Source organism: Numenius arquata, chromosome 9, assembly GCF_964106895.1.
Source record: "Numenius arquata chromosome 9, bNumArq3.hap1.1, whole genome shotgun sequence".
NCBI lineage: Eukaryota > Metazoa > Chordata > Aves > Charadriiformes > Scolopacidae > Numenius > Numenius arquata.
Genome location: NC_133584.1, coordinates 33,850,993 through 33,875,918, shown reverse-complemented (window position 1 = coordinate 33,875,918; position 24,926 = coordinate 33,850,993). Strand labels below are relative to the sequence as shown.

Genomic DNA, 24,926 nt, shown 5'->3' with positions numbered 1-24,926 from the left:
ACTAGAATGAGGGCTGCAAAGATGATGAGGGGCCTGGAGCATCTCCCTTACGAGGAAAGGCTGAGGGACTTGGGTCTTTTTAGTCTGGAGAAGAGAAGACTGAGGGGGGATCTGATCAATGCTTATAAATACTTAAAGGGAGGGGGTCAAGAGGATGGGGCCAGTCTTTTTTCAGTGGTGCCCAGGGACAGGACAAGAGGAAATGGGCACAAACTTGAATATAAGAAGTTCCACCTGAACATGAGGAGGAACTTCTTTCCTGTGAGGGTGGCAGAGCCCTGGAAGAGGCTGCCCAGGGAGGTGGTGGAGTCTCCTTCCCTGGACATTCAAACCCCGCCTGGACACGTTCCTGTGCAACCTGCTCTGGGTGGACCTGCTTTGGCAGGGAGGTTGGACTAGATGATCTCCAGAGGTCCCTTCCAACCCCATATCATTCTGTGATTCTGTAATTAACACTCAAAAGCGAGCCACGTTTAATACCAGTACAGTATCTGACTGTGTATAGCATATTTTCAAAAATACTGTCTAGAAAAAACCCTGGAAGGGCAGGGGAGGGCTCTAAGGAAATCATTCCTCAACCTCTTGGAGGGAGTTGTGACTTGGAACTAGAAGCAAAAGAAACTGCCTTCTGCTGCTGCTTTCTCTTGTGTTCAGGACACTAGTTTCCAGCAAATAAATAGGTTGCTTTCCAATAGAAACAACTTGCAAGATCTGGACTGTTACCAAGGAGCTCATGTGCAAAGAGATGACACGGCAAAAACATTGCTAGGAAAGATAGCAGATGGTGCCACTGTCATTGTGTACAGCTGATCTGTCACTGTATACAAAGATCACTGTAATGTCTATTAAATTGCCCATTGTGGTGTTGTCTTCTCCTCCTTCTCCTTGTCCTTCCTTTCCTTCTCCTTCTCCTTCTCCTCCCTTTCCTTCTCCTTCCTTTCCTTCTCCTCCTTCTCCTTCCTTTCCTTCTCCTCCTTCTCCTTCCTTTCCTTCTCCTCCTTCTCCTTCTTCCTTTCCTTCTTCTCCTTCTTCCTTTCCTTCTCCTCCTTCTCCTTCTTCCTTTCCTTCTCCTCCTTCTCCTTCTTCCTTTCCTTCTCCTCCTTCTTCCTTTCCTTCTCCTCCTTCTTCCTTTCCTTCTCCTTCTTCCTTTCCTTCTCCTTCCTTTCCTTCTCCTTCTTCCTTTCCTTCTCCTCCTTCTTCCTTTCCTTCTCCTCCTTCTTCTTCTTCCTTTCCTTCTCCTTCCTTTCCTTCTCCTTCCTTTCCTTCTCCTCCTTCTCCTCCTTCCTTTCCTTCTCCTTCTTCCTTTCCTTCTCCTCCTTCTCCTTCTTCCTTTCCTTCTCCTTCTTCCTTTCCTTCTCCTTCTTCCTTTCCTTCTCCTCCTCCTCCTTCTTCCTTTCCTTCTCCTTCTTCCTTTCCTTCTCCTCCTCCTCCTTCTCCTTCCTTTCCTTCTCCTTCCTTTCCTTCTCCTCTTTCTCCTTCCTTTCCTTCTCCTCCTTCTCCTTCCTTTCCTTCTCCTTCTTCCTTTCCTTCTCCTTCTTCCTTTCCTTCTCCTTCTCCTCCCTCTTTTTTTTTTTTCCCCTAAATGTTAAATTAAACCACCACATAGGTGCTACAGGTGGGCAAGTTCACTATATATGTCACAGGCTATTGTGACTATAAAGGAGCTGACCCAAGCACGGGTCACGGCAAAAGGGAAGTGTACAAACTCTGTTAAACTGAGACGGGTCACTGGAGGCACGTGACTTTTGAAAGCATAAAGAACGAAGTGAATAGGACACCAAACAACGATCAGATTGCCAGCAGGGCTTTGTCTGGCGCTTGTGTCAAAAGTAATGAGATCGACAGGGTTGAATGCCAGAAAATCTGTACGATGCAGTGGGATGCAAATGTGTTTAACTGAATTTCACTCCAGAGAGTAATTTCATTTCTCAGTATAACCCCGACAACATATTACAGGTTTAGCGCCTTGCTGAAAGACCGTGCCTGAAAAGCCTCTGAAGAAATGAGTGCAATCAGCGCAGGAGCTCGGTTCTGTGCCATCATAAGAAGGCAGTACTTTTAAAAAGATGCTTGCCTTGGAAAGGAGAAAGAAATTCTGAAACTGGGAAAGCACAGGAAGAAAACTGGAAAAAAAAAACCAAACCACTTGTGGTGATTTGCGTAAAGGTGTTTAAAGAAGGACAGCGAGAGAAAATTTCGAGTGGGTTAAAAACTAGGCTCTGCTTCAAAGGTGTTGCTATCTTGTTGCAACTACCCCATGTAGTGGCTGAAAATGTCACTGTGTTACCCTGCCTTCGGTGTAAAGCCTTCTTCCTTACAGTAGCAAGAGAAACATTGAATGTATTCCTGCCGTTACGGCACCACAGAAGGCCCTAGAGAACATGCATCTCAAAGACTCAGAACTGAAAAAAAAAAAAAAAAAAAAAAGAAACAAAAGGAAAACCAATCCACTTTAACTCCCTCACCTTTTTGTTATTCCTTTTTGTCCTGACATCATAAAACATTTATAGTTCATTACAGAATATGAGGAATATGTAAAGGCAGTGTTAATATACAGTCATTCAGAAGATAATTCTAAATTTGACTTTTAGAAATAACGTTCAAACCTTGTTTCTCTTTTGGGGGTGTATTCAATGTGAAACCTGGTATATGCAATAAACCCCCAGTACTGCACTTTATACCAGCTCTCAGGCTGAAAGAAGAATAACATGTTGCATTTAAATAATGCTAAAACACAAACTAGAGAGAGAGTCCTTTTCTTAGATAACATTACATAGACACCAAATTACTTCAAGTTCTGATGACCTGATAAACTCGCATCATAAAACGACCTTTTGGCGGGCATTTATGTGAATGTGTGCCACAGGTACCTATAGTGCACAGAGAAAAATCGTTACTAGAAAAAGAGAACGCCAAGGAGATGAACCGCATGTGCCAAGAGGTACCATGAGACATGTCGCCCCTGAACTGCTAGGCTCTGGAGGCTGTTCCTGTGTGACCTGTAGTAACTGATGAACCTGGCACATCCAGAGTTGAAGGAATAGAATCACAGAATCTAAGTTTAGGTTGGAAGGGACCTTAGCGATCATTGAGTTCCAACCCCCTGCCATCATCAGGGATGCCTTCCACCAGACCAGGCTGCTCAAAGCCCCATCCAGCCTGGCCTTGAACCCCTCCAGGGATGGGGCATCCACAGCTTCTCTGGGAACTGGCGCACAGGAAGGACAACAAGCAGGTTGTGTAGCACGGACTGCACCGAAGAGGGTGGCAGCTCCTATTTGCAAAGGCCACAGAATTACGCAGGCACTCGTTGGAGCGATCCCCAGCTGGGGCACTGGCCTGTGAACCACAGAATGATACGGAGTTGGAAGGGACCTCTGGAGATCATCCAGTCCAACCCCCCTGCCAAAGCAGGTCCACCCACAGCAGGTCCCACAGGAACTTGTCCAGGTGGGGTTTGAATGTCTCCAGAGAAGGAGAGTCCACCACCTCCTTGGGCAGCCTCTTCCAGTGCAGTCCTCTGAGCCACGGGGCCACGGGGTAAACCTGCCGGCCCTCCCCGCCGTTCCCCACCGGCCCGCAGGCCGCGGCCTGTCAGGCGCACGGCCCGGCCCGCGCAGCGGCCACCCAGGCCGCCACCCAGCCGCTTCTCGCCCTTTTGGCCCCCCAACCCCACGAGGGTGCCCGGGACGCTGCCGGGCGAGCCTCGGCGCCCGTCTCGGCCTTGGCGGGGGCCTGGCGCGGCAGGGAGCCGTGCGCGCAGTTACACCCCAGCGGAACGGCGGCGGGTCTCGCCGGGAAGGGGCCGCGGGGCGGGAAGGGAACACCCCAAACCCCGCGGCCGCCGCCGAACGGCTCAAGCACCGCTCCATCCACCGGCCCGGCGCCTGCGCAGCGGCCCAGGCGACTCCCCCCCCCCCGCCGCTGGATGAACAGCGCCGTCACGTGAGTGGCCGGGCCCGGCGCGTCGCCGCTCGCCTGACGCCGCGGGGGCGCGCCTACGGGGCAGCGGGCACGCGGCCGGCAGCGCCAGCCGAGCCGAGCCGAGCCAGGCCGGGCCGGGCCGGGCAACCTGGGCCGGGGGAAGGGGGGGGAAGCCCGCGCCCGCCCCCACTCCCACAGGCCACGGGGCTGAGCACGCCGCCCTCTCGCCTTCCTCCGCGTCCTTCCTCCGGGGCAGCGCCGGGCGGCGGAGCAGGGTGAGTTACGGCCGCTGCGACGCGGCAGGTAAAGGGGGAAGGCCGGGGGTGGTGGTGGTGGGAGGGGAGCGGAGGGGAGGGGAGGGGGGGGTGGGGTGGCAGAGGGGCCTGCTGCGTTGCGTGGACTCACCCTGCCTTCGCCGGGGCGCGGCGGGCGGCCGGGTAGGGCTGGGCCTGCCGCGGCCTGGCTTGGCCCGGCCTAGCCTGGCTTGGCCCGGCCCGGCGGTGGGGCCCAGCGCGGCGGCTCGACCCGGGCTGGGACGCGGCCTGCTTCCGCCGCGGCCCCACCGGCACGGGCTGGACGAGGAGGCGCCGCCGCCGGCCCGCGGTGCGGCTGCGGGCCCCGAGGGGCCCTCCCCGGCCGAGCCCCGCACTGCCTCTCTCCGCCCGCCCGCGGCCCCGCGGAGCCGGCGCTGACCTTGCGGAGGCTGCGCCCCGCGGGCCCCGGGCCGGCCGGGCTCCTCGCCCTGCTACCTGACATGGCGCTGCGGCCCCGGCCTCGCTGCCTGCGGCGGCCTCTCCCCTCCACGACCGCCCTGGCCTTCGTGCGGGACCCTGCCGGGGGCTCCCTGCCCGGGTCCGGGCCGCTGCTAGCTTTCCAGCGCCTCCTTCCCCTGCCCCGCGTTTACTAGGTCTTCCACCCCGGCAATGCTTGTCCCTTCCCACTTGGTGAGCCGCTTGATGCCTCCTTGCCCCATACAAACCAGAGGAACAAACACCGATTTAGACCCCGCTGTTCTTCCTGCTATTGGTCTGACCTGTTCCAGGCTCCTCCTTCCGTCTCTCAAACTTAGCATCATCAACAATTTCTGTGTTTAACTCTTGTGTATAGTACCCACTCTAGGAAGTGCGGGAGAAAAGCGTGGTCAGCGGTGATACTCGGGGGATTCAGTGGCCGGGTGGCATTTCCAGATCCTATTCTTGGATGAGACGCTCTTTTTAAGGCAGTATGCCCACGCTTCTTGCTTGCTGCCGGAATGCAAATGATTAGTATCTATAAGGCTTTGGAAGAGCCATCACTCATGGGATTGTGAGTGTGCTTCTGTATGGTCTGCGCAGCGGAAACCTGTTACAGCCATGAGGTGAGGGACTGGAAGAAGAGCGCTCTGTGCCGCGTAGGTTGAGTTAGCAGAAATAGCCTGCAGAATGGAGCGCAAAAGTGAGGAAGGGAGGAGAGGAGCACTGGATGGCAACAGCTGTACCATGCAAATTGTAGCTGTGGTGTTGTCTTTTATGTGGCTGTTAATCCATTATGTAATTTTTATACATTTGCTTTTATAAAGGTGAATGCTGACATCGCTAAAGTGTGGAAATATTTTAGGATTAAATGTAGGGATGGTAAACACGTGGCATATCTTTAACACCACTAATTCATGTTTTATTTTACTTAATAAATTAAGGTTTGGGACACACTGTAAGGGAGATGTTGAAAACCTGGATTTTATATTTCTTGGAGTACTTTAACTTTGAGTGGTCTTTACGCTTACTGCGTAGCCAACAATGAAATGCTATTCAGCTCTCCTTTTGCTTTACCAAGTAGCTTCTATTTTTAATTTCTGTAGTTAGCTTTAACAATTATACATATAAATATGGAGTTCTGAACACCTAGGGTTTTTTCAGCTGTCATTGCCTCTTAGTCATTCAGTTTTTATGTGCATTTTACATTTGCAGACTCTCAGGAATTTCAAGCAGCCAGAAGGGCACCTAACTACAAAGTGTGTTGGCTAGATCTAATTCGATATAATTAACTGAAGGAATTCAACACAGTGGTAGTGTGCTTCTAAGAAAGCAACAGCTCTAAAAAATCTGTAATTATTATCTGCTATGCTTCTGTGGCCTCCTCTTTTTAGAAGGCTTAATTCTACCTCATGGAGTAAATGCTAGTCATGTTCAAAGAGCTGAGCGCAGCATTTCATACGCTGTGTGGAATTTTTTTGGCTGTTATTTTAATAGAAGCTTGTATTTAGAAAAAATAGTTTTCTCAGTCAACTTAAATATTGTTAAATCCCAGTCTTAAAAATACTAAGGGGACATAAATTATTTGTAGGAAATGAGAAATGTTCATTGTTTTATTATATTATTCTGGCATATTGTGTCAGAAACTTTTTTATGGCAAGGCAATATTTTTTGAAAAGTAGTATTTTTTAAGTAGTAATGATTAACCTGATAGCCTTCTATGATGGCATGACTGGTTGGATTGATGAGGGGAGGGCGGTGGATGCTGTCTACCTTGACTTCAGCAAGGCTTTTGACACCATCTCCCACAGCATCCTCATAGGTAAGCTTAGGAAGTGTGGGTTAGAGGAATGGGCAGCGAGGTGGATTGAAAACTGGCTGAAAGAGCTCAGAGAGTTGGTATTGGGGGCACAGAATCTAGTTGGAGGTCTGTAACAAGTGGTGTTCCCCAGGGGTCAGTACTGGGTCCAGTCCTCTTCAGTGTATTCATCAATGACCTGGATGAAGGGATGGAATGTACCCTCAGCAAGTTTGCTGACGATACAAAACTGGGAGGGGTCGTTGACACGCCGGAGGGCTGTGCCACCATCCAGTGAGACCTGGACAGGCTGGAGAGCTGGGCAGAGAGGAACCTGATGAACTTCAACAAAGGCAAGTGTAGGGTGCTGCACCTGGGGAGGAATAACCCCCCTGCACCAGTACAGGTTGGGGGCCGGCTCGCTGGAGAGCAGCTCTGCAGAAAAAGACCTGGGAGTCCTGGTGGACAATAGGATGACCATGAGGCAGCAATGTGCCCTTGTGGCCAAGAAGGCCAATGGCCTCCTGGGGTGCATCAGGAAGAGTGTGACCAGCAGGTGGAGGGAGGTCATCCTCCCCCTCTGCTCTGCCCTGGTGAGGCCCCATCTGGAGCACTGGGTCCAGTTCTGGGCTCCCCAGTTCAAGAAGGACAGGGAACTGCTGGAGAACGTACAGCAGAGGGCTACAAAGATGATTAAGGGCCTGGAGCATCTCCCTTACGAGGAAAGGCTGAGGGACTTGGGTCTTTTTTAGTCTGGAGAAGAGAAGACTGAGGGGGGATCTGATCAATGCTTATAAATACTTAAAGGGAGGGTGTCAGGAGGATGGGGCCAGTCTTTTTTCAGTGGTGCTCAGTGACAGGACAAGAGGAAATGGGCACAAACTTGGACATAGGAAGTTCCACCTAAACATGAGGAGGAACTTTCCTGTGAGGGTGGCAGAGCCCTGGAAGAGGCTGCCCAGGAAGGTGGTGGAGTCTCCTTCTCTGGAGACATTCAAACCCCGCCTGGACATGTTCCTGTGCAACCTGCTCTGGGTGGACCTGCTTTGGCAGGGGGGTTGGACTAGATGATCTCCAGAGGTCTCTTCCAACCCCATGTGATTCTGTGTGACAAAGTCCACTGAGTTGGGATATGAGTGTTCATTATATAGCAGTAAAAAGTGAAAAATACAGACAACTTGTGTCATTTTCCTGGTCTATTTTTAAAACATCTAATTCTAAAATCTGTTTCCAAATGAATCATTATCAGAGAGACACTGACAAATTCAAAAGGTATTAAAAATCAAATTATTCTGTCTGGTATGACTGACAAACAGCTTAACATTTATACGATGTCCAAGCTGAAAATATTTGAAACAATTTTTGAGGAACTTGAGGGTGGAAAAGAGTTGAAGAGCATAGCAGTAGTGATGGAAAAATAACCTGTCCTCATGTTTTTCTTTTCAGGGAAATGTTTCTTGGTAGTGAACTTAAAAATTCTAGAGGTATATGCAGTGATGGCGATACTAATAAAACAATGTAGAATCTTTGATTATGCTTAATCTTTGTGGGATTCAAGAGTATTCATTGATGGGACAGTCCGGCAAAGGCAGACAGTCTACTTGACAAAATACATTTGGAAGATTTCACAAAGACTTTTTTTGTGACAGAACATGACTTCTAGTCACTTTGTGCCTTTTCTAGCTGTAAAGTGAGGGTGAGAAATGTGTTTGTTTTTTGGTTTTGGTTTTTTTTTTGAAGAGAGGTTGCTCTGTTCAAAAGAGAACTATTAAGTTGATTTTCTGTGCTGTAATAATTTGATCTTATATGATTAAGAAAAGGTTTCTCTGTACTTCTCCTGCATTTCTTTGCGTTACAATGAAATCCTTTGTTTGAAATTTACTTTTTCTTCCTGTTCACTGAAATGAGGTACAGTTCTGGCTGGTGAATATAATTCTTTTGGATAGTGAATGTTTAATAAAGAAAATGTCTTGAGCTGTCTGCCCTCTTCCAAGTACTGTGACAGCAAGTAGCTTACTAGTTGCGGACAGGATCTGCTCTGTCAGTGGGGGGAGCAGCATATACCTTCAGATTATAGGTAGATTTTGGAACGTGGTTATTTGATGGCTCAGACTATTGAGATTTCTGTAGCAGGGTGATAAGGTTTGGGTCAGTTGGTGTCTGAAGACCTTATGGTGAGTAGGACACAAAAATAGTATAGAAGAGCTGTTTAAGAATGAATGAAATGCTCAGATTTACAATTATTGTTCTTTGATCTGTGGCAAGGCTTTGGTCTAAAGCTAGATCTGTAATTTGAAATGAGAGATTAAAATAATAGATAAGGGAACGGGTAGCATACGGATACTGACAGGTTGATGTTTCTGGTGTTCAGCTTTCTCAGTATGCCTGAGCCTCCTTTACAGTGATACTGGTGTTTCAAAGAAACCCATTGAGTACATGTTGCTATTAGGTAGGTCTTTGACAGTGCCCTGTTTGATGGCAGATACTTGGATGAGAGAGATCAAATTTGATTGTGGGCAAAGGCTGAAGCTCAGCAAACCATATTCCATCCAAGTGTTGTAGCCTTTTTTGAGAAAGGACGCTGAAATTACCTTTAACAATTCTGAACACGTTTCTGTGGCTGTGTTGCAGTTCAGGTGCTCATAAATCAAATTGCTTGTCCTGTCAAAAATGTTTTGTCAGTTAATTTAATTCTTGAAGTGTGCCCTAGGTGATGGGACTTGAGCCACTGAGAACCAGAGCAGGAAACTCATTGGTATGAGGGTTGTAAAGTTCAGATTTTGTTACTGCCTCTGCTATTGATGCACTGTCTGGTATTGATTTCCTTTTTTTATCTCACGATGTGTTTAGATCATGAGCTCTGTTGGCCAAAAACTGTTACTGCAGAGGACCTGGGTCTCAGCTGTGGCTTTTGGGTCTGTAATATCCGTAACTGTTGTAAGAACGAATGCAGCTTCTAGCGCTTAAAACACAGACCTGTGGCAACTTAGTATTACTTTTCAGTTAGGCGCTTATGACCTTAAACTTTAAGGTTTTGTATATGAAGGAGGAGGAGGATGGCAGTAAAACTCGCCTGTGTCAGCGTCGGCACTTTGAAGCGACATTGATTGGTAGGTGCGTTTTAAGTGTCGAGGGATCAGTGAGAATGTGGCGTGGTCCCACCTCCCAGCTCTGGTGAACAAACGTAGACATTCGATACCTTGAATCCTCTTTTTTAGGTACAGTAGTTACCCAAAGACTCAGGCAAGGGATTTTTTTTTTTTTTTTTTTTTAACTGCCTGTGTTGTTAGCTAACTTCAACCAGATATTAGTCTTCCTCCCCTCTCTAAGATTATTTTGAAAGGATATGCCTGTTGGAGATCTTAGTTTCTTTCCTTGGCGAGTGACGATTCTGGCAATTTATCTTTTAATTTTGGAAAGTCATTTTGAACTGCTAGAGATGTAACGCAAAAGTAGTAAATGGGGACAAGATAAAAATCTGTCATATTAGATCCTACAGCAGGTTTATTTCATACCAGTATTCGTTGGGATTTGAGGTAATATTATGACATACCTAACTTAAACTAATTCAACAACTGAAAAAAATGAGTTTTATAAGCTGGAAGACTCAGACTGAAAAAGAAAATGCTGTTGAGAGCATGAAGAAATTTTTATCGTAGACATAATGTGGGAGAAATTCTGAAAGTCATGTTTAACTGGCATGTTTTTTTTCACTTTAACAGGATTGTTTTAAATGATGGATCACTTAATAACGCAAGATTTTAGTTGGTGGGTTACTTCTATGAATAGCTATTGTTGCAGTGGCGAGCTGATTGAAACAAGTCAGTCTTGAAGAGAAATGTACTTTATTTAAGGAGTTGAGAAGAATGCTCCCTATGACTTTAGCTTTTCTTGATGGTCAGATCTCCCACGCTCCTGTACCTTGCTGTGTGCTGGAGCAGTCTCAATACATGTCCTGGTGCTACAGGAGCCACTGGGTGGGAGAAGTTTCATGACTGTCCAAACCGAACCTGGTTGGGACTTCCTCCTCTGTCATTTGCTCCTTTGCCTCGTTCGTGAACGACCCTCTTCTCGCTGCTTCTCCATACACAAAAGTTTTCATATTCTGTTGCTTCGATTAACTACCCAACGGGCAAACAGTTTTGAATTATTGTGTGATGGGAGTGCACTTGCTCTGTGCAGTTTTGCTGTGAGTGATGCCAAGCCACTGGCCTTTAGGGTTCAAGTGGAGGACACAGAGGAACAATGCATTCCTCCTCCGAACAGTTAGAGTTATCTTTGGAAATAAGTGACCGTGAAAAACTTAACTGTGTTTTTACCTATATCGCTGGCTATTTTTCTTGGTGTCAAAGTGTTTTGAGTGCAAAATAAACCATTTGGAATTCATAAGCTATAGGCAACTGTTTGTAGCACTCAGCTGTCTAGCAAGAAGTGTCTTTTCCATGGTCACAGCCCGCGCAGATTCTACGCTTCGTGTGATAGTTAATCTAGTAAAGCTAGAAATACTTTTTTTTTTTTTTTTTTTTAACTCAGTACTATATAAGTGATGCAAAGAATTGAACAGTATTTTCTTGAACCATGTAAAGCAAAATCTTGGTTCCGTGTATTTCAGTGGGATAACCTCTCTAAAAAAACTGTAGAACATAAGTTCTTTGATCTTAGTTCGTGTTGTGGTGGTAGGATTTTTATGCAAAACCACTTTGTTTATATCCTCACAATGACTTTTTGATGCAAAATTTGTGTAGAACTTATACATGATCATAGACTCATGCTCCAGAAATAAAGCTTTCAATAAAATTCCACTTGAATTTTCTCTAATAGCTAGTTAGGTGTTACCAAAGGTGGCTGCGGGGTATTGTTGCTTTGACAGTCATTTTGCAGTGCTTTTAGTGTTCTGAATGACTGCATGGTAGCCTTGCAAAGCTGTAGGTATTCTTTTTTTCCCATCACGTTGCTGAAGACAGAGGTTAATTTCTGTAGCAAGGGTTAACATTCTGCTTGAGCTTTGCTGTTTAACGCTGCTCTTAATGGAGCGGGCAGCTCTCTTGGTAGCGGCAATGTTTGAGTAACAACTACGTACATGTTACCCTCCTATCCAGAAAAAAAAAAAAAAACAACTTGATATATTGTTGTAAATGTGTTCAAAGGCCCTGCTGCTCTTTTATATTTAATATTGGATACAAAAGATTGTTATAATAATTCAGGGTTGTCTCCTCGCAGTGTCATTGGCACTCGGTAGTGTCAGGGTTCACCATTGTTTTATCCTGTCTCTGTTACTCTTGTGCTTGTGTGATGCTAATATGAAAAAAAACCCCTGCCTTTACAGGAAGCTGGATTGTGGCATCTGTGATTATTTCCATCCTTTGAGCCGCTGCAGCTCTTGTAATTTATGCTGTATAGCATCAAATTGTTGTAACTACATGGCATAAGAAAAATATATTAGACAGTGCAGCACAGTACTTCCTCCATCAGTTTGCTGCTTTATTTGTTGCCAAATTTGGAATTTCTTTTGAAAACTGTGAAAAGAATGGAGAGTGCTATAGGTGCTAGTTGGCATGGTGTATACGTAGACGTACTGCATTGCTTGATAAAAATAGTCCTTTTTTTTTTTTTTTTTTTCAAATTATAACGTACTTGCTGCTGTAAGGCTGTTACCTGCTTACTAAAGGTGTCTGGTTTGGCCTGACTTCCCTTCTTGCTGGCTGTTTGGTCAGTAGGACATTGTGTATTAGACTGTTTTGTTGTGGTTAGTGTGAAGATACTGTGAAAGCACCATGGTCTGCAAAGGCTATGCCCGACCGTTGTTTTCTTCTGAGCTGCCCTGGAAGCTAGATGCCCTAGATGCTAGAAGCATTGGGAGAAGGAAGAAAGTCTGCCAAGTTTTTCATGTTTTCTTTTTTTTTAAAAAAAAACAAATCAAAACATTTTTCATGCTCACTTGTAGTTTTTGTAAACTCGTGAAACTAAATAAATTACTTAAATAGGATTGAAGTGGTAGCAAAGCTATTATGTGCATATTGCTAGGATTTTCCTAGTTGATTATTAAAACAGGAATGTCCCATTAAGATGTATAAGGAAGAAAACTTCCTGTTCTAGTCAGCATGAATTTATTCAGTGGCAGGTTGCTGAAATAGGGATGTAGAAAGTAATTCAAGCACTACAAACTCTAAATCTCACTTTTCTCCCCTTCCTTTAATTATGTGTTCAGTCAAAAAAAATCCTGTCTAGTGTGTGGGAGGAGGATGATAAAGGAAGGAGCGGGAGAGAATGTATGTCCTTTTACTGTTCCCAAAAGCTTGAATAGCTATGTGTGTGCCAAAACTGTCTCCCAGACTTTCCTGTATGCCAAATTAATCCAGGCACTACTCCATTTTCCTTGCCTCTGTGACCATATTTATTATAATTATCTCTTTCCACTCTAAGTATATGCTTATGCTAAACTTCTGAAGAAACGTTTTGCTTACTTTTTTTTTTTTTTTTTTTTCTGCAATAATTGTATTTCTGCTATATGGCAAAGAAGTGATGTAGAAAATAGGGAGTCCCTTCTTGTAAAATGTAGGTGCCATCTTTGAATACAGTTCCTTAAGTTTTACCTAAACTTCTTCAAAATTGAAGTTTCTAAAAGGCTTCTGGCCCTTTGGGAGCCAGCTGAGAATTCTCATGTACTTGGTTAAGTTTAGATTTTTGTATAAAATTTCTGTAATTTTACTGAATGTAATGCTAGGTGAAAAATAATAGAGATAAGACCTTACTGCTTAAAAATAGTTACTTGCTATGAAGTACTTGGCAGTTCCTTTATGAGCAGAAATATAGTCCTTCTCAGTTTTGGGCCTCGTGAGCTTTCTCAGCTCCATTGATGTTAGCGAGAGGGGACCTCGCGTTTTTACATTTAAAGGTAAAGAAAGCTGTGCACTCAGTGCTGCTCACCAGGTTTGCTTGTTCTTGATTTCCTCCTCTTTCTGCTGTCCCACCCCCTTGGGTTAGTAAAGTTTTAAAAAAATGTTAGAAAGGAGGTGTTCTAGTTAACCCTTGTTATACGCACTCTGTAGAAGTGGCAGTACTCCGATGGTGATAGTGGAGTCTATATTAACTTAGCACGGAATTTCTTTTCAAGATACTCAGTTAGGGAATTGATTTTTAGATATGCAGTGGACCATACTAAGCCATAAGCAGATTATTTTTATTTTTTTTTTGTTACAATTCTAAAATACCTTAAGCATTCTTTATAAAACACAACAGCCAAAACAACTTGCTGGTTTCTTAGGTGTTTTACAATTTGTAGCTTATTTTCTTATGGTATTTTTCTTGTCTTTCTATAGGGCTGAAAGACACACAGGAGTCTTCATGGATATAGTTGATACATTTAACCATTTAATTCCTACTGAACACTTAGATGATGCCCTATTTCTAGGATCCAACCTGGAGAATGAAGTCTGTGAGGATTTTAGTACAAGTCAGAATGTCTTAGAGGATTCGCTGAAGAACATGCTCAGCGATAAGGATCCTATGCTAGGATCTGCAAGTGCCCAGTTCTGTTTGCCTGTTTTGGATAGCAATGATCCCAATTTCCAGATGCCTTGTTCAACAGGTAAATGTTACAATTTTTTAAGATTACAGTTTAAAATACAGTTATACTCTAGTACCAACCCTTTTTTTGTAATGTAGAAATAATAATTTGGGATTTCTGTCTCCTTCCTGCCCTTTTTGTTGTGCTGCTTACATGCCTGGCATGTAAGCTGTGTACAGTTCTTTTTAACCTCATTCCCTAACAATAGAGGAAGGCTCCGAGTCTGGATCAGAAGTAATTTAGGCTTTGTCTTGAGTACGTGTAAATTACTCCCAATTAAAGTGGTGATTTGTTTAGTGTAAGTACTGTACCTGATCAGGGAAGTTGCTGGTTGTCTTCAAAAAAAATGTAATAATTGCGGGTTAGCGGTAGAAGCATATAAGTTGTACAAATAACTGCTGTGACTTAAGGGTTTTTCTGTTAATTCTAGGCGTTCTGGTACTGAGTTGATACTGGATTCTGGGTGTTTTGCTTTGGTTGGCTTCAAACACAACCCTGGAATAATGATACGGTTCTTTGCTGTTTGGAAACACCTGATCTGGAACCAAGATCTAGAGCAAAGTTTAAGAAAAATAATCTTAGGAGTTATGGAGTAGTTTTTGAAGATCAAAAAAAAAAAAAAGGTGATCTAGTCCCTAAAATTATTTATATTGATGAATAGTTGGAATAATTACGCTGAATTTGGTGTAAGAGACAAAATATACTCTATGCTTTAATATTTTTTTTATTTGACTGGAAGTTTTTTAAAAAAATACATTTTTTAGGTTCATTACTGAAGATTACTGCAGATAACTGATTATATCAACATTTAATTTTTTATAGTCACTTTTATGAGCTGTTTCTGAAAATCTTGATTATTTCCTGATACAGTACGTATTTTGTTTCTACTAACAAACTAAATTCTCACCTTCACTAAATTAAGTGGTATTACCACATGGAAAACTGGAAATCAAAGATGATATTGACTGAGGCAATGAAAAAGTGAACTACGAAGCCAAAACAAGATATTTGATCTTTTTACTACTTTAGTAGACCACCATTTGAGGCCATCATTAATGTGTTTGTTTATTCTTGCCATAGTACCTATCCTTATTCTTTTTTTGTCTGTAACCCACCAAACAAAATTGTATTGCTCTTACTGTGCATAAGACTGTACAATGCACACAACTAAACCAGATTATTTCTCTCTACATTTTTTTATTTCCTTCCAGTAAAACAGTGATGTAGACTCTTGTTTGACTCTGCATCCTGTGCATCCTTCAGTAAACATATACGCAAAACTTTTTGAATTAACTCATGGCATCTAGCTGGATATTTTGGAAGTTACGGGGAGACTCGGGGCAGTTTTTTGGCATGTTAGTTGGATATTTCTCCTAAAATTGATCAGTAGTGCAATAATTAATTGTGATTATTTAAGTATCAATAGTATTAACTTTTAAAGGTTGCTGTCCATTAAAGTAAGTCCACTAACTCATTTACTTGGGGGATACTATTTCAGGCTGTGCTGAGTTCATGAGTTTGATGGTTTTTTAAAATCTGGAGGCAAGAGCAGAGCCAAATTTTAGTGAGGAAATGAAAGCATGTGATTTGGAATTAATGTAGTGGGTATCCAAAAAGGACATGAAGTATTCTTTTTGTTGCTTGGTCTTTGTAGGTCTTGATAAGAACTGTCGTTATTCTGAGATGGTAGGACTGCGGCATGTATTCATAGGTTTTTCGGTTGGGTGGTTGTTTTTTTTTCAGTTGAGAATAATGACTATCAGTTTGAAGCAAGTTTCTTTGCTTGTCTTTCTTCCTTGAGTATTCATATAGCTTATGATATACTTAATTTGTCTGAGGCTGTTGGTGATCTGACAGCTTATATAGTCTCCTGGTAAGAATGCAGTTGGGGAAGATGATAGTGCCCTTGGTAAGAATTGCCCATAAAAAGGCACTTTTTCCCAGAAAGTGTGCATGAAAGCTCATCTTTACACCAACATTAATTTGTCTAAAAAAGAAAAAAGCATAAATCTCCCCAGAAAACTTGCCTTACGGTATCCCCTTATAGCTACACCGCCATTGGTGTGTCACACAGAATGATAGTTTGCTGTATTCTCATCCTTTCGGTTCTTTCCACCCACCCTCCATGTAGGATCTCACTAGGAATTTAGTCTGTTGTACATTAAGCAGTGTGGTAACGAAATGCTTGGTTGTTGGCTCTTTTAACCTTTCCGTAGGGTTAGAAGGGTACCTAGAAAAACGTATTTTCAGTATGGTTTTACTAAGTTTGGGTACAATTGTTGTTATCTGTTTACGTTAAGCAGGGCAAGACTTAGGAAATAATGAAATGGTGGATGGTGATGTTTCTTACACTCTTGATTTCATTCCTGAAGAAAAGTTATTTTTTTCCAGAGGTGAAAATTTATTTACCACAACTTAATTTAAAACTTTAAATGGTGTTTTGCATAGCCCGTGCTGAGACCATGGAACAGTTTAAGAAAAGGAACAAAATGCTCATGAAGATAAGGCCAGCAAAGGACAGATTTATCATGCTTGCTGCTCCATGAATAACTGGAACGTATTCTGTTCTGTCCAGTTTTTTAAAGTGGTGAAGGTTTTGTGCTACAGCTTATTTGATTGCTGTGAGCAAGCTGAAGAGACAAAGGTAAAAAGAGTAGGACTGAGGGGGTGATTTGGCTAAAATGGTACTCGAGTCTCATAGATGAAATTGAGAAAAAGGCATGGCTCACGTACTTTTTTGAGAGCCTGGTTTGAGCAGAGTTCAAGAGTATTTGTAAACCTATGTACAAAGAAAGATACTATCTTTATATGCCCTCAACCTAAAGAAGCAAATATGAAATATTTCTAAATATGAAATTTAGAATTTAAATATGAGTACGCGTGAACAGTAGAAGCCTTGAGAAGGACTTGTTTCAGGCCTGTTTACCCACATACCAGATTTCTTACGATCGTGACGACGTTTTCTCTACTTTGGAGATCAGGTCTTTTTGCCTAAAAACCTCTTCTCTCTTGCTCTGAAGTTGGTTTCGAGTATAGGTTTGTTTTCTGCTCTTTTTCTTACTGCTTCATTGACATTAATTCTTGTTAGGTGTTATTTACAGGCCTAATCCAACGTTATTACTCAGCAACATTGCATCTGTCTTGCTCAGCTTTAAGGTTTACATTGCGCATCATTCATCACGAACTAAGCCTTTTTTTAATACTAAGTTCTTTTTATGATGAGTTACCAGTTATCTGACTGTATGTGATGGATACTGGTAGCAATTGGCCCAATGTCCTTTAAACAGTTCAAGTACTTGTCTATAAGACAAAAACATAGAATCTTGTGAGTTGAAGTTTGATTTCCAATCACTGCTTATTAGAGGCATTACCCAGAAAAGGCAAATTTTGTAAGTTGAATTATAAATGCTTCTCTTGGGGAGGATAGTAGCATAGAATTGTAGAATGGTTTGGGTTGGAAGAGACCTTTAAAGGTCATCTAGTCTAACCCCCCTGTAATGAGCAGGAATATCTTCAGTTAGATCAGGTTGCTCAGAGCCCCAACCAACCTGATCTCATCCTAAAAAATTTCCTTCTGTCTAGTCTAAATCTGCCCTCTTTTAGTTCAAAACCATTACCCCTTGTTTTATCGCAACTGGCCCTGCTGAAAAGTTTGTCCCCATCTTTCTTATAAGCCCCTTTTAAGTATTGAAAGGCTGCCATAAGGTCTCCCTGGAGCCTTCTCCAGGCTGAACAACCCCAACCGTCTCAGCCTATCCTCATAGCAGAGGTGCTTTAGCTCTCTTGATTGTTTTTGTGGCCTTCCTCTGGACCTGCTCCAATAGGTCCATGTCTTTCTTGTACTGAGCATCTTGTAGTCAGCAGCACTGGTGTATGACAGATAGCCAGGAGCGTGAGAGTGGATGGCTGTTGCCTATCTATGGATAGGAAGAACCACGTCAGTACCAGTAAAATGGTCTAAAGTTCATGTCTTGGCCTGAATCCAGTTTGCGCTGCATCTTAATGGTTTTCTTCAGTTAGATGACATTGTTGGTCCTTGTCTAGTCGATGAGCTATTTACTGTCCTGAGGTAGGTATTAGCAGAAAAACCTAGTGTCAACAGTGGAAATGGATGTAACTGCTCTCTTTGCCACTTAAAGGACAGAATTTGACAAAAAGAGGCTTTTCAGAATTAAATGAAACCCAAGTTCTTGAGACAATCAGAAGTGTCCCATACCATGTTTTAGGTGTCTGTGTGCTTCTGTTCATCAGTGTGATCAGGTGGCCGTTCTTCCAAGAACGGAATGACCAACACAGGAGGGTAGGTTATGGGGAACAACTCTGGATGTCCTTAATGTTTGGGTGGTGCGGGTGGGTGTGGGTGTGTGGTTTTTGAGTTGCTTTTTTTTTTTTTTTTTTCCTTTCTGAGCAATTCCTTGAGCAGAAGTGGAAACTCTGAAGTTTAGGATATGACGTAACCACCATTCATGCTAAATTGGTGTTGCTCAGCTATCAGGAATTCTGTAGCTTCCCAGGATGTCATTTACCGGGGCAGTTTGATTTATTATACATGTGATAGACGGAATGGAATTTGAATTGCCTGTCATCTGGAGACATTTTTGGATTTCATAATAAAATCAAACTTTTGACCAGTTTAGTTTATGGGTATGTTCCACATAAGGTATTTCTCGTAAATGATAAGGAAGACTGACCCTGTAAGAGTGTGCAAAGGCTGTTGGGGACATCTTTTTAATTGCCCTTTTTTTTTTTTTTTCTTTCCCTCTGGATTGCTGCATTACATCTGCTAAAATCGTGATCACCTACTAACTCTTTGGAGCCAAACAAATTGTTCTGACTACAAATACCTCTTTTCTTTAGCTAGTGACCTGTCTGGCAGCGTAAGCCATTTCGGGCTCTTTTCACTAAAGCAAAAGGTACATGTATTTTTTCTTCCTGCACATGAAGTAATTTTGAATGTAACCTTCAGATTGCAACTCAAAATTGGGTCTGCAGTTCTTTCTCTCAGTTTTCTTACCTCCTTATGCCTTCCTTCCTCCAAGCTGACCATCTGAACAGTTGCACAGTGTCTTGTGACCAAGGTAGTAACTTTCCTGTATAAAATTTAAATTTGCTATATTGGTATTATATTGAGAAACTGGAGAATGTTTATTTTGCATGCTTTTCTGTTTGTAGGTAACAAACTACCGGCTGTCCCCATTTTAAGTCCTTCTGAAGACTTTAGTTACTCATTCCTTTACGTCAGTTTTACAGAGTTTTATGGATGGAGAGAGGTTGGATCCATAACAGGATTTGCAGGGCAGTTCATGTATTTATGAATCACAGAGCTCATCTAAACGCTCTCTTCTTAATAAAATAATTAATTTGATTTAAATTGCGTGGGTTTCATGCTGTGTTTTTACTTTGTTGATAGAATTTGTGCTTTGCTGCTGTTTATTTCCGAAGTAACAGGCTTCTGTGGCTAAAGAACCGTAGATCAGTAGCCCTGTGATGTAACTCCATCTTTTTTAAAACTGGGGATTCAGTCCTCTGTCAAGATACACGCTGTATTAAGTTTATTTGATTATCATAATTTGATTGATTTTCATATGTTTTTATTCTAAAGACAGGAAAAATCCTCTTTACAATTCAAAGATTTAATGGAGAGTGGGAGTAAATGTTTAGTTAGTTTTTCATATATTACTTGCTGTGATTCTTTTCTTGCACTGGGCAGTCAGTACAAGGTACTTGAAAGCAAATTCTCAGTTAAACGGGTTACAGGGTTACAGAAAAACTTTCATAAAACAGTTGGAATTTGGTGTGTTCTTAGGTAAGTTATATCATCAGTTGAACTAATTTCTCTTGAAAACGTATTTTTTTTTTTCTAATGGAGCGTTTTAAATTTTGTTTCTTGAACATATGCATCACAAATGTCAATAGGGAAAAGGTTTTCACATAAAATATGCTATCTTAGTTTACAGTCTTAAGACTAAATGATATTTTTTGAGTATCCATATATATGTTTCATTGCCTTACTAGAGTTTGTTAGCTCTTAAGGCTTACCTAGATATGTGTTAGTTACTGTTCTAGACTCTCACTGTTCTTTTCATTGAAGCATAATGTAAGGTTTTTATGTTATCATCTGCCTATAACATAGTAGAAATTTTAAAGTGTTCAACCATTTCTATATAACTTGTGATGCTTGTGTAACTAAAATATGGAATCCGCTGTGGGTTTGCTCAGTCCTGCTGTTAGTGTTATTCAGGTGGACGTAGCATTTACAACGCAAAGTGTGGAGTTCTGTTCCGTGTGGTTAGCTATGCAAAAGAAAATCAGGGGTAACATCTACAGAAAAGAAATTTATTTCTACGCTCGAGATTTGCCTTGACCAGTGTGTTGAAAACCTAAGTATTTCTGTCTAATTTTGGCTGAAGATAATCAAGGGAAGTCTTATATTAATAAAAATAAATATTTATAAATTTCAAAGATTTTGGAGGTGTTTTCAGAAGTATTTTCTTCTCCTTCCCTCCTCCTCCTCCAGCAAGTAAGGCTTGTTTTCCTCAATTTTACATTGCTGAAGAATTAAAAAACGGTCATGCCTTTGTTTTAATGCATGGAAAATTTTACTTTAAATTTGCAAGTAAACTATTTTTACTGTATGGTATTGTATAACATATATACAAGTGAGTCAGTAGCACAGCACAGTAGCTTAGAGATTTAAATACAGGTAATGGAGAGACTCAAAATATGCCTCTTCCAGTATGAATATGTTGAACGTGATTCGTATTTTCCTTATTTGCAGCTTGTTCAGTTGTACACTGGTATATTCTATTTCTATTCAGATATGTTTTTTTCTTTATTTTTTCCTTTCTTCTATCTTTTATCCTTTTGTCTTTAATTTCTGTATTTATTACCGAGATAATCTTTAGGTATTTATTACTAAGGTCTCTATCTCTTTCTTTTTAGTTCTGTCTGGTTTTGCTTGTGTTGGTTTACTTTTCCCAGTGCTGTTTCTCTACCTCCGCTTCACTTTCATAATTTAATGTCCCAGTCTCCTCTGTATCTATTATTGTTCTCTGTCGCTTTTTCTCTTCCCAGCAGGGTGTGTGTCGAATGCTCCTCATCTGGGGGCCTCATGGGGCTGTACTAGCTGAGTTATAGCTCAGGTGGTTTGAAATTAGCAAGATTCTGTGCTTCAAATTCCTCTGTAAAATTAAAGCTACAGCACAGAGTCTTGTAAGTATGAAAATACTTTAATTCTAATATTTCAAACTGTCTGTCCATAGTCGACTGAATGTTTCCCTTTTGTTACTAATTCAATGACTTGAGCAAGAACATCGTAAAACCCAGGGCTCTAATGGCAGCCCTGAAATCTGCTGCAGAGCTGTTTCAAAAGTTGTCCAACTGTGTTTTTTATGTCACAGAATCACAGAATCTTCATGGTTGCAAGGGACCTTTGAGATCATCAAGTCCAACCACACACAAAAAAAAAACCCAACAATCTCAGGCACTAGAGCCTGCCCTGAAGTGCCCCATGTACACGCTTCTTAAATACCTCCAGGGATGGTCACTCCATCACCTCCCTGGGGAGGACATGTCATGTCATGTCGGAGGTGGTTCTACCCCTCTACTCCACTCTGGTGAGACCGCACCTGGAGTACTGTGTCCAGCTATGGAGTCCTCAGCACAGGAAGGACAGGGACCTGTTGGAACGGGTCCAGCGGAGGGCCACGAAGATGATCAGAGGGCTGGAGCACCTGTCCTATGAAGACAGGCTGAGAGAGTTGGGGTTGTTCAGCCTGGAGAAGAGAAGGCTCCGGGGAGACCTCATAGCAGCCTTCCTGTGCCTAAAGAGGGGGCTACAGGAGAGATGGGGAGGGACTCTTTATGAGGCAGTGTAGCAATAGGACGAGGGGTATTTGTTTCAAACTGAAAGAGGGGAGATTTAGATGAGATATTAGGAGGAAATTCTTTCCTGTGAGGGTAGTGAGTCACTGGCCCAGGTTGCCCAGAGAAGTTGTGGCTGCCCCATCCCTGGAGGGGTTCAAGACCAGGCTGGATGGGGCTTTGAGCAACCTGCTCTGGTGGGAGGTGTCCCTAGCCGTGGCAGGGGGGTTGGAACTCCATTATCTTTAAGGTCCCTTCCAACCCAAACCATTCTATGATTCTATGTTGTCTTCAGTAGCTTAGTAGTTGAATAGTTCTACACTGAAGAAACAGAAGAGGATTTGAAAGGAGTCTCCCTTGTCACAGGCTGTTCCCAAATACCTGTTCCATGTTTTGTAGGAACACTCTTTAATGAGAACATTAATACCAAAATGCAGAGCTCTTGGGAGGACATAGTCTTTGAGAACATGGGAATGGGCAGATGGAGTTAGGGTGAGGGCCCATCTCAGAGTGTTCAGTCTTGGACAATGGCCAGTATTAGATACTGTGGGGAAAATAAAGTCTAACAGGGCAGTTACAATGTCATTTTTTTGCTGGTGTGTCCTTTTTCCCAGTATGTAGCTTATAGCAAATAGGTGGTTAAGGAACTTTTGGATGAGTTGGAGCAAGACCGGCATTATCAGTCCTCTGCAGCTTGTGTGTGGTATCTGTATGTATGTACACATGCACAGATGTAAAGGTGGCTTTGTGGATTGGAAAGCAAAAGCTACAAGTAACTTCTGGAAACACGCTTCTCCTGTAAACTGGTGTATACAGTGCAGTAACTAAAACTTCTGGTTAAAATAAAATGAGTAACAATAAACTGTCAGCTCAAGAAACTCCTAGCTTTCAGCTCCTGACAGCTATCTAATTATGGAGGTCCAGAGTACCAATTGCCTGGTGCCTTTAAAGGCTGTTTAAAATCTTTTCTAATATTTGAACTTTAAAATGAACAGGTTGATTTTGGTTTTGGGTGGGTTTTTGTCATCGTTGTTGTTGGTTTGGGTTTTTTTTTTAATTCTTCGTGACAGGAGATTGTGGATTAATTCGCAGTCTTGATAGACTTGATTATTCTTTCATCACTGGCTTTAGCAGTATTTTACAATTTCAAATTTTTATTCTTTTAAAAGTGTGCTCGTTGTGGTGTCTTCACGAGAACATTATTTTTTTAAGTTGCAGTAACATCAGACTTGAAAAGGAGCAGGAGTTGACAGATTTTCCTGCAGTCTAAAAGTTCTAACAATTTTTAATTTCTATTAACTTCTTGCTTATTTTGATTTCTAAGACAAATTTATTAATTTAAGTCAGTTCTAAGTAAGTAATTGTTAGAAATGTTTAGATATCTTATTGCTGTCATGTGAGTTAGTTTATCTTGAAAATGCTTCTAGGTAGGTGCCTGAATAGTGAAAAATAGGCGTTCTTGGTTGGTTGGAGTATGTGTTGTATTTGTCAGACCCTCCTACATGTTTTGTAAAATCACTTGGGTGTTTGGCTTGATCTTACAAATTTCACATCCCACAGGGACCAGGATTCATTAATCACACGTAGGATCTTTGGTATAGGAGAGGCTACCTATGCAGAACCAAACTTAGAGAAAGTGAGGAGAATGGCTGGTACAGTGGCCTGACTGCCTCTTAGGAAACCTATTTTCAGGAGCAACCTCTGGGATCCAACTCAGGTTAGTGGAGGTTAGGAATTCAACAAAGGCAATGTTCTCTGACTCTCCTGGGAGACCAGTGCATGCTGCACTCGATGCTCTTCCAAAAAGGGGTTGCAGATGCAGATACACGATGTGGGTGGGACTTCGAGCTTTCAAATTGTATCCTGTGAGAAAACTGTGATTTTAAACTCTTTGCACTTCTGGATCAGCTCTTTCTGCTGTTTTCCTTTCTTCACTTTTTCTTAGGTGGGAGGGGACAGTGAGGAACAGCTGATCCTCTAAGACTGGGGACCTTCCTGTGGCAAAAAAACAATAAAAATGTGAGTCCACCAAAAAGCTGTAAGGACTATCTACAGAAATTTTAAGCTTTGGATGATAGCTGCTTCTACACTGAAGCTGCCTCACATGGGAATTTTCTATCTTGCCTGCCTTCATTTTTTCCCCCTTTTATTTGTTTTTAGATGGTCAAATTATTTATTTTTCCCCTGTCTCTTCTCTGTCTCAATCGCCATTACAGCTGCAACGTTTTTTTTTTGTTCATTTTAAGTTTTAGGCTTTTTCTTGTTTGTTTCTTTTTTCCAGTTATTGGTCTTGATGATATTATGGATGAAGAAGGAGTTAAAGAAAGTGGTAACGACACTATTGATGAAGATGAGCTTGTTTTACCTAACAGAAATTTGAGGAGCCGTTGTGAAGAAACATCAGTCACAGCACCAAGAAAATCGCCACGTTTAATGGCACAAGGTGACCATTCAATAGATTATGTGGTTTTGCACATTAAAGTCAACTGAATTTTTATAGTCCCACATCCTCAACATTTATAGACTTAAAGTAAAGCTTTGCTATCTGTTTGTGTGAATTCAGGTACAGACATTTCCTGTTTTATAAACTGGAGCTAGAAGTTGACATCAGTATGGTACTACTCAATTTGAATTCCTCTTTGTTAAATATTTGGTATCTTCCTTAAGGACCACAGACCATAAACTCATTTTTTGAGGTTTTGATCCTTTTACCTGCATCAGATTAGCACGGTGGTTCTGCGCCAACAAAAGTACGTTCTATTTGCAAACAGCATTGCAATAGTAGGTTAGCGTGGCTCTTTGTTTCCAGTTACTATTTTAATTCTATTGATTTTTATTTGTGTATTTTTTTAAAATCCGGGTTATAGTAATTGCAGTTGTAAAGTCTTTTATCAAAATATCTGAATATGCTTAATAAGTATCTTAGTAATTTAATTCTCTGGGGTAGAAAATTGATTATGGTGAGGGTTTTTCTAACTTGTTGAGCTGGTGCAGTTATTGACAGCTCTGCTTTTTTCCCCCTATAGAGTAGGCTGAGTTAAAA

The 24,926-nt window shown here is 42.1% G+C and overlaps 1 protein-coding gene across 2 annotated transcripts in view; it reads left to right on the top strand.

Annotated features, from left to right (window-relative positions):
* The first annotated feature begins 13,797 nt into the window (after positions 1 to 13,797).
* PHF3 (PHD finger protein 3) overlaps positions 13,798 to 24,926 on the top strand; it is a 44,849-nt gene continuing 33,720 nt past the window's right edge. The window contains exons 1-2 of one of the 2 annotated variants that reach the window (XM_074154098.1): positions 13,798 to 14,041; positions 24,165 to 24,326. In XM_074154098.1, the coding sequence (XP_074010199.1) occupies positions 13,798 to 14,041; positions 24,165 to 24,326 (406 nt within the window). Of the gene's footprint in view, positions 14,042 to 24,164; positions 24,345 to 24,926 lie in introns of both variants that reach the window. The other variant, XM_074154097.1, reaches the window with a different exon arrangement.